The 9,405-nt window shown below is 36.3% G+C and overlaps 1 protein-coding gene across 1 annotated transcript; it reads right to left on the bottom strand.

The window, feature by feature from the left end:
- Positions 1-5,675: 5,675 nt before the first annotated feature.
- LOC113324197 lies at positions 5,676-8,244 on the bottom strand. The gene is made up of 6 exons (XM_026572523.1): positions 7,577-8,244; positions 7,099-7,257; positions 6,804-6,984; positions 6,394-6,689; positions 5,981-6,200; positions 5,676-5,876 (listed from the first exon to the last, which is right to left on the bottom strand). The coding sequence occupies exons 1-6, from the start codon at positions 8,242-8,244 to the stop codon at positions 5,676-5,678; spliced, it is 1,725 nt and encodes a 574-aa protein (XP_026428308.1).
- Positions 8,245-9,405: the final 1,161 nt, after the last annotated feature.

Here is a 9,405-nt window from a genome sequence, read left to right on the forward strand (position 1 = left end):
CCATTGTTTTTGGTGCTGGTGTACACATCTTTGCGCCAGCATGCTATTTCACCTTTATTTTTCCTGTTGTGTGTGTTTTAAAGCTGTTTTTGATAGATTTCTGTATGAGTGTAAAGATTTGTACACGCACATTGATTTATGGCATGTTGTGTGGGAACAAATGTTGCTTTAGTTAGTTTTCTGTAAGAGTGTACACAGCTATTCACATGTATGATATGGTCCTATTTATGCGTACAGTGATATGATTTGTACTTGTATGAGTATGAGTATAATGAATGTATTATTCTTCTTGGTTCATTTTCGTAGATACCAACAAACCATATAGGTCAAGTTTCCATGCCTTTAGTGACTTTGTGAATAGAAACCTTGAGGCAGATGAAACAAAAAGAGGAGAAAAAGTATGGTTCACCAATTATCAACTAGAGAAGAAAAAAAAGGACCATTCTGGCATGTTGTAGATATATTTGTCCACAAAAAAGCATACCGGAAAGATGAGAAACATACAAGTAAAAAGAGAGATGATATGTGGACTAAGAACCAAAACTCAATTCTGAAAATCGTGAGACAGTACCGCCATGAAATTTGTGACTCAGGGGGACATTATTTCATGTTTGATACTACCAAGAAGAACAAGCAAGTGGCAGTAAAGAGTGAACCTGAGGATTTGTTTCTATTTTATGGGATTAAGATGGTGCCAATGGAATTTGAAAAAGGGGAAGATGTAAAAACTGCAGCTGAAAATAAATACGGTCCACTGATAAACAAATTGACTCTTAAGAAACGAACTGAGTTGGGAAAAAAGATGTGGAGGAGGAAATCGTACGTATCATGAAGCTAAAACCAAAGTCGAAAATGGAGATTGAAAGAAATGCTGAAGACTTAGTGGTGTTGTTTACTATGTACTTGTGTATCATGGTCTTTTTTACCCAGGAAAACGGAAGTATGATTAGCAAGAACCAGTTTGTTCACTTTTTTGAGTCTTTGGATAGGATGAAGAGAACTTGCTGGCCAGTTCATATACATGAGTATCTCATGGCGAGCAATAAGAAACATCAGGATTCACCACTTAAAGTTAATGGTTGTGTGCTTTATCTATTGGTGAGTTCACAGTTGTACACCTGATATATCCATTCATCATTTTAAATAATTCTGTTCATTGTGTTTGTTCCTTTCTCTTACATTTCCAACTATTCACCTATCTGTTAATGTAGCATTGGTTTGCTGAACACAACAAAATCATGAAGCCAAGCAATGAGGAAGGTGTGCCAAGGCTTCTTAGGTGGATCATCAGCGACGTCAGTAATACAATCGAGAAAGACCTGAATGATGCATGAAAAAGGTATCTCAAAAAAATTTCTTAGAATAGTATATGTACATTGATATACACCTTTAATAAGGTGTAAAGGATTGTACATTGTTGATATATTTTAAGAAATTTGTCTTGTGTACAACAATTGACACTCTTACAACATGTGTAAAAACTTGTACACCTGTGATCAATGTTGATACTTTGGCATGTTTTCAGATGCAACCAGGATGGGTGAAGGCTTATGTTGATGAAGAAAGATTGCTTTTGGATGAGTACTGGAGGCAGAAACAAGAAAATAGCATAGATGTTGTGAAAGAAAAGTTGCGCATTTCAGATATGCGAAGAAAGGAGTTGGATGAGGAGATTACTGAAGTTATGGATAGGCAAGAAAGGCTTCTTAGTTTCATTGAATAGAAAAGACTAAAAGTTAATGAAGTTGGTCTAATGAGCTTGACAGAAAGAGAAGCTAATGACTTCCGTAATTACACTTTGCATGAAATATTTAAATGTGCAAAGGAAATACGGCTTGAAACTGAGGAGATTGAGGAGGATGAGGAGGATGAGGAGGAGGAGGGGGAGGAGGAGGAGGAGTAGGAGGATGAGGATGATGGGGAGGAGCACAAGGAAGATGATGAGATTGAGGAGGATGACAAGGTTGAGGAGGAGCACAAGGAAGATGATGAGATTGAGGAGGATGAGGAGGAGGAGGATGACAAGGTTGAGGAGGAGCACAAGGAAGATGATGATGATGGTGATGACAATGACAAGGAGGAGCACAATGAAGATGGTGATATGCATGATCATAATGATGATGATAATGATGATGATGATGGTGGTGATGACAATGACAAGGAGGGTAGCAAGGGTGGTGATATGCATGATCATGACAATGACAAAGAGGGTAGCAAAGGTGGTGATGACGAGCATGGAACTGAATCTGAAAGGAATGAAGTTCCGTCTGAAACTCCTGAAAAGCAAAGGTACAACATCACTTTTTTTAAATTTGCAAGTCATTTCTTTTTTTATGTGTGTACATAGTCGTACACCAGTGTGTGAAAGCTAATACCTTTTCTCAAAACTTGAATCTTTTTAGCACTCCTTCACCAAAGACCAATGAGGCAAATGAAGAAGAGGATGGCAAGGATGGAACAAGCCAAGGAGTTGAGTCTGAAAATGGTAACAAGCCGAGGTATATGTGTAGCTCGCATTTCTTCTCATTTTCTATATATGTGTACCAATATGTACACCTTAGTGATTTCTCATTTTCTAAAAAAATTGCATTTTTTTCAGCACTCTTCTGCCAAAGGAAGTTCAAATCCCTGAAGGTCAAGAAGAGCATATGAACCTTAATGACCAGGATACTGCTCAAACTGATGAAATTGACAACGTAGCTGGGTGTGAAGCTGCTAACAAGAAAAGGTATAAAGAAAATGATATCAGCTTATATATTTTATTTTATTTTGTTTCCAGTATGTGTGTACAAGGATGTACACCTTTATGACTTCTTCTGAATTTGTGTACATACCTGTACACTGGTGTAAAACTCTGTACACCATTGAAAATTCTCATAAAAATTTCATTTTTCAGTACTTCTATGCCAAAGACAAGTGTAATCAATAAAGATAAATAAGACCAAGTGAACCTTGATGACCAGAATGTGATGGATGGCACTCGAACAGCTGAAATTGATGAAGCTACTATAATTGCAGCTGAAGCCATATGTCAGTTGGATCCTAAAGAAGTCCTTTTAATCACACAAGGAGAAGAATCACAAAATGAGACTTATACATCAATTTAGGACCTTCTAGATAACTTGTCTGAAACTGTATTCGTAAAGCTTAAAAAAGGTTGTTACAGAACGGCACCATCTGAAGTGAAGGAAAAGATGGCAACCCTGATCCGCCACGATTGTCCAAGCTTTGCATTATTGAGCCAAGAAGATCCAAAAGAAGAGTCGTCGCAAAAATCATTATCCAATGAAGATGTACGAGAAAGGATCATTGAAGAAGCAGTGCAGTTCATTAAACAAAATCCTAGTGAATTTTTTAGCAGCCAAGAGGTAGAAGAAGAGAAGACCACTCAAGTGAGGACAAGAGCGGGGAGGATGAAGGAAGCAGAGATGTTGAAGACACAAGCCGCTGGAAAGTTTTCCAAGACACCACAAAAGAGAAATGCAAAAAGAAATCTAGATCCTGAATTCATTGCCGAGGGTAAAACCAAACGAGTTGTGATAAAAGCAGATCCAAAAGGAAAGGGGATCAAAGTGGGACAAGAACCAGGCTATCCTGCCCCAATAAAGATAAAGGGAGATGTATATCGTCCTCACAATCCATTGTCAGATGTTCGTCTATCACCACTATACCATGTTATGCAACCAGAACAGGACAAAAAAAGGGTACAAAAATTCTTCGACTATGCAAGCATGGAGTAAGTTCACAAAACACCATGATTGAATCTTATAAAAAAAATTATGTGCACAACTTTATACACCATGTTAACATTTCCTTTATGTTTCCGCAGCTCTGTAGCTTGGCAACTAACAAGACTGGATGATCCAACAGTCAAGGAAGATATTTTGATTGTTGGAAGAGTACTTCGTGAACTGATGTTCAAAAAATATCTGGACCAAGAGGTACTCCAGTTCTACATTCATCGACGTAGAAGATCACTTGTCAGAGATAGCATTCGTCATCCAGATGACAGAAAGTACCTGAGCTGTGAAATTATGAGTCCTACTGCATGTGTAAGTTTCTCAAAACAAATAAGAAATATCATATATAGTTACTTTAATATTGTGTACATAGTTGTACACCTAATTGACATGGCGTGTTCTTTGTGTTTTTAGATTTCTTTAGCTGTGTACATTGATATACAACAATATGAATATATGATTGACACAAGGTCTGTTAAGTATTGATTGTTAGATTTATTTAGCTATGCACACCAATATGCATCTATGATTGACACATGGTCTGCTAATTCTTGATTGTTAGATTTATATAGGTGTGTACATAGGTGTACACCTGTATATCATACATGGATATACGGTCTGTTTTCAGGCCTACAATGTTTGATTTGTTAGTTTTCTGTAGTAGTGTACATGCTTGTTAGTTTTCTAATTAAGGTGAGCCTAATTAATTTTGTTTCTAACAAATTATTAATTGCAGTACTATGTCAAGTATAATGTCACCAGCGAGGTTCAAAAGCTTGTGGTTGATTTCATACGAGACATGCCTGAGAATATGGAAGTTCTTGTAATCCCTATCAATCACTCTACAGATCAAACGAGGATGGGATTGCACTGGTCGCTTTTGAATTTTGATTTCGAAGCTAAGGAATGGAAATGGTATAACTCGTTACACTCAGAAAATGAGCAGTCATATAAAGACGATGCAAAGAAACTAGCAGATGTGGTACAAGTGGAACTCAATAAGAAGAGAGCATTGAAGGGTCACCCACCTATAGAAGAGCACGAATTAAACATCATGACATGCCCTTCACAAGGAATCAACCCAGACTGTCTAATATATACTTGTTACTTTATGAAACGAAGTATGAAGACAACAAAAGGTATGGAAAAAGGTCAGCAGAGGGTCGAAGACATTTGTCAGCAAATGAGATCAAAATAGGTGGCCAAGATGTTGACAAAAGTCGGATGGTATGAAAAGGTGTGGGATATAGCGAAGGACGAGGAGCATAATCAGTGGCGCAAGACTACAGGAAAGCAACCATTGAAGAGGAAGAAGAGTTTTTAATCTTCATTCAAGATCACTTTCTGAATTCCTTCTAAACATTTTTAATCTTCAGACAAATTTAAGTTTTCAACTTTCTGTTTAAGACTTGTCACTATTATAAAGACCTTGAATTAATGTTTTTTATTAGTTTCAATGTTGATGTTTTGAAAATAGACTTGTGTCAGTACTAAAGTATGTATTACAGGTTAGGAAATATTAAGGTGTACATGATTGTGCACAGTTTCTGACAGAGTAGAAAATCTGACAGGCAATGGTACAGGAAGGTGTACATAATGGTACACATGTACTAACAGAAACATAAAATAGAAAAAGTAATAACCTAGTATCAATCATTAAACAGCAAAAATAAAAACTAATTACTGCATTAGAACTAAAAAAAATGAATATTACTAAACAAAATAAACTAGTAGCATCCATTGTACAGCAAGGTGTACATAATGCTACACATGTAAAAAGACAGGTAAGAAAAGTGAAGTGCACAGGAAGGTGTACATAATGGTACACAGATCCTGACACTAATTATCCATGAATAGAAAAATGAAAAGACATTACCAAAAGTAAAAACCAAAAAACATAGAATCTTTCAAACAAATCAAACATAATAAAAAGCATCAAGGCATGGGGCAGGTAGCTCTGTTGTGGTGACCAAGAGTGAAGCACTTTGTGCACATCATAGGCCTCTTTTGCTTCTCCCAAGACTTCTTGAAACACTGTTCTCTTCGTCTACCGGGTGGAGGCACAAGAATAGGAACAATAATCCTATCACTAGGATCATAAGACTGCGGCTTGTCATAATTGGGGATTGGTATGTCCTGTTGTACCATTCAGTGGTGAAGTATGACTCAACAAATGAATATATGTCCTCCCTTGTAGATTGAATGGCAGCACAAGCATGTGCGCAGGGAAAACCATTTACTTGCCACCTGTGACACGTACAAGTTCTCTCCAACAAATCTACAGAATGAGTGCGGGGAGACCTGACTTCATACAATCTTTCCATAGACTCAACAACAGTCCAAGTACGACCAATGTTGATGTTCTCGTTTAGTAAATCCTCGTATACGGGAGTGAGCCTAGTGTTAAAATTTTCAAGACCTTCTACCCTTCTCTTAGAATTAATCTGCATAACCTTCAAACTCAGATAATAAAAACACAAAACATAAAATCAAAACATAATATAGAATAAATACAAATAAAACATGTGTACAACAATGTACACACAGTTGCAGAATCACAGATATAACATGTGTACAAGTATGTACACATCAAGCAAATCCATGTGTGCGACAGTAAAAAATAAATGAATGAAACACTAAACATAAAACTCACCGTATCGCATCGAGAAGAGAAAAATCAGGCAACTTTTTGAACTCAAGAATCCAGTTATTGAATGACTCGGCAATAGATGAAGAGTGAGCAGCATATCTGCATACATGGAAAAATGCATTTGCCCATTTCTCCTTTGGAATGGTCCTGAGATAATTAGCAACATGTCCACAACCAATTGCATGCATGCCCCGCAAAGCTTCTTCAAAGTTCTCTGCTGTGTAAGAGTAAGAAGCTTTGTAAAACAAATCAATAACGGCATTGTAATTCGCATCACCTTTTCCAATAGGGAGATTGCACTTGATGTGGTAAAAGCAATAGCTGTGATATAAACCAAGAAATGCTCTTGGAATGCCCTGCAGAAGTCCTTCGTGACGATCACTAAGGAAAACAATCGGACGATCATCGACCACTTGTTGAAGATTATCCAGAAACCAAAACCAATTGTCTTTGTTTTCAGATAAAACAATATCAAAGGAATATGGGTAAAAACCATCATTTCCATTGACACATGTTGCAGCCATCAAAGTACCCCTGAATCTACCAATGAGGAAAGTAGCATCCAAGTAAATCATGGGCCTGATATACCTATAGCTATGCTTGCAAGCACCGAAACAGATGAAAATCCGCTTAAATCTTCCAGTTTCTTCATCAACTTCAAGTTTCACAAAGCTATCAGGATTAGTTTTCTCAATGGATTTCACATACCAATTTAAATCGCTATACGACTTCTCGTCGTCACCATATTGATCTTCAAATACAGCTTCTTTCCCTCTACGGGCATGGTGATACTTAATATTGGACCCATAAGTCTTCTTAAATAGTGACATGATCTGTTTGGGTTTTAAAGTGGGATCACCCTGTATACTATCAGCAATGAAATGCTTAACTAACTTGGTTGTCACCACAGGACTCTTCAACCTCAAACCAACACCACAACTACAAAAAAAAAAATCTGGAATAAGTAATGTGCACCACATTGTACACTTAATAAAATCTCAAAAAAAACAACACACATGCAAAAAGAAAGCACATACCAAGCAAGAATATGAAATTTACACCACAAGTGCCACCCAAAAAGCCTACAATAAGTAATGTGCACCACAATGTACACCTAAAACAAGTCTACATATTAAAACCTAAAAATCAGTAACATGGATCAAAAAAACAAGTGAACACCACTAACCTGTGAATAACGTTAGAATATTTCAGAAAAAACCGAGAAATGTCACCATTCACAGGCCCAAAGTGAATCCTCCAACCACAACCATCTTCTTCGCACTTCGCAGTAAAACGAGTCTTGTCGTTTTTAAGAATAAGAATCTTGTAACCAGTACACATCTTGTATTGATCAACAACAATCCTTACAGCTTTAACACCACCCACAAATTCTCTACCAATATTGTCAAAAACATAACCCCATTCATCGATAATGAGAGGCTTGGCCTTGTCCGCGTCATGATCGACCACCCTTACAAGCTTAGGACTTTCACTTACACAAGAGTTTGAAGTACTAGCACCAGAACTACTGCTACAACCATAATTAGAACGAGACAAAGACCTTGAACTAGTGCTACAACCAGTATGCTTCGGAATCACATCAACATTCAAATAGAAATCTTCATTGTTCATCTGAATAACAAGAGTAACTAAATTTAGAAGTTGTATATCACCTTGTATAAAAACTACTTGATTAGTATCCATATAGGAAAAACGTATACTCAAAGGGGACAAAGACCTCCACTGCTTACATGCAAAATGCTTCAATTCATCAACGGTGATTAAAGTATTAACACGAGACGCAGAAAAATGTTCACCATGATTCAAAAAAGCATGAACAAACTTCTCAGACATATTTGATACACCTACATATAACAAAATATATAATAATAGTTTCAGATTCTCATAACCTAAAACTTGAAGAGTGTACAGGAAAGTACACATTTAATCGACGGCAAAAATAAAATAACAGTAAACTTCAAATCAAAACTATTCCATCGATTAATAGAAGATATAACAAAAGATTCAGAATCTTACTAGAACACATAATTGAATAAACCAAAAGCATATGATCTAATATCAGTTCGATTTCATATCATGCATCATAACACCAAACACCAAAAAATAGTAATAAAAATCATTCCCCGAAAATCAAAAGCTAAAATACACCAAAAATCAAATCAATAACATACAAACAATAAGATGTAACTGATTGAATTCATATCATCAACTGATAAAATCAAAAAAAAAACAACTAAATATCAGAAAACAGATTCAACGATGAAGCAAAAACATAACTAACCTGAACCTGAATTCCGTTAAATATCAGGAATTCGTGAAATCCAACATAACCTCTATGAAACTGTTAAATCGCTGTTACTTGTAAAGTTGAATTCTGGATCATCTATCTCTGAAATCTGACGTGAATTCAAATCTCTAGTCCAAATATAATCCCGCAACTACACTTTACCAGTAATCTGAAGTTGAATCGCAACCAAATTTCTCTCTGAAACTGTTAAATCGCCTACGAATTTCTTCTCTGTCCGGCTCCCTGTTTTGAACTAATGTTTGAAATCTGAAATTTTTGATTTCAAATCCTCGTTTTATGTATGGAATGGTCTCAAGGGTAGTTACGGGATATTGGAAATACAGGAAAATCGGGATCGATCACAATTTTGGACTAAGTCGTCCATATTTGGGTTAAATTGTTTGAGACCGGGCTTTTTTGGACTAGAGAGTACTAGGCCTGAGATGAGAGGACTAAAGCATCCCAAGCCTAGTAACTTTGGGACTAAATGTCAATTTCATGCATTATCCAAGTCTATCGAGTATAAAGTCACAATTTACTAAATGAGGGAGGATGCATCTAAAAATATATAAAGATAGTATGAAACTTCTATTTTAAAGGTAAATCTTATAGATATGGTGTTTACTCTTTATATATTTTCGAGTCTGAATTCGTGCACACTCTTTAACAACTGTATATTTTACATCTCAATATCCATCCTTGATTTA

This window comes from Papaver somniferum, chromosome 11, assembly GCF_003573695.1.
Source record: "Papaver somniferum cultivar HN1 chromosome 11, ASM357369v1, whole genome shotgun sequence".
Classification (NCBI taxonomy): domain Eukaryota; kingdom Viridiplantae; phylum Streptophyta; class Magnoliopsida; order Ranunculales; family Papaveraceae; genus Papaver; species Papaver somniferum.

Excerpts from the sequence above, each read along its gene's own strand:
- LOC113324197 (XM_026572523.1), bottom strand. The coding sequence starts at position 8,244 with ATGTCTGAGAAGTTTGTTCATGCTTTTTTGAATCATGGTGAACATTTT. Across the intron at positions 7,258-7,576 it reads TATTCTAACGTTATTCACAG|TATACAGGGTGATCCCACTT; the intron begins GTTAGTGGTGTT and ends CATTGCTGATAG. Across the intron at positions 6,985-7,098 it reads TCGTATAGCGATTTAAATTG|CTATAGGTATATCAGGCCCA; the intron begins GTATGTGAAATC and ends TTGCAAGCATAG.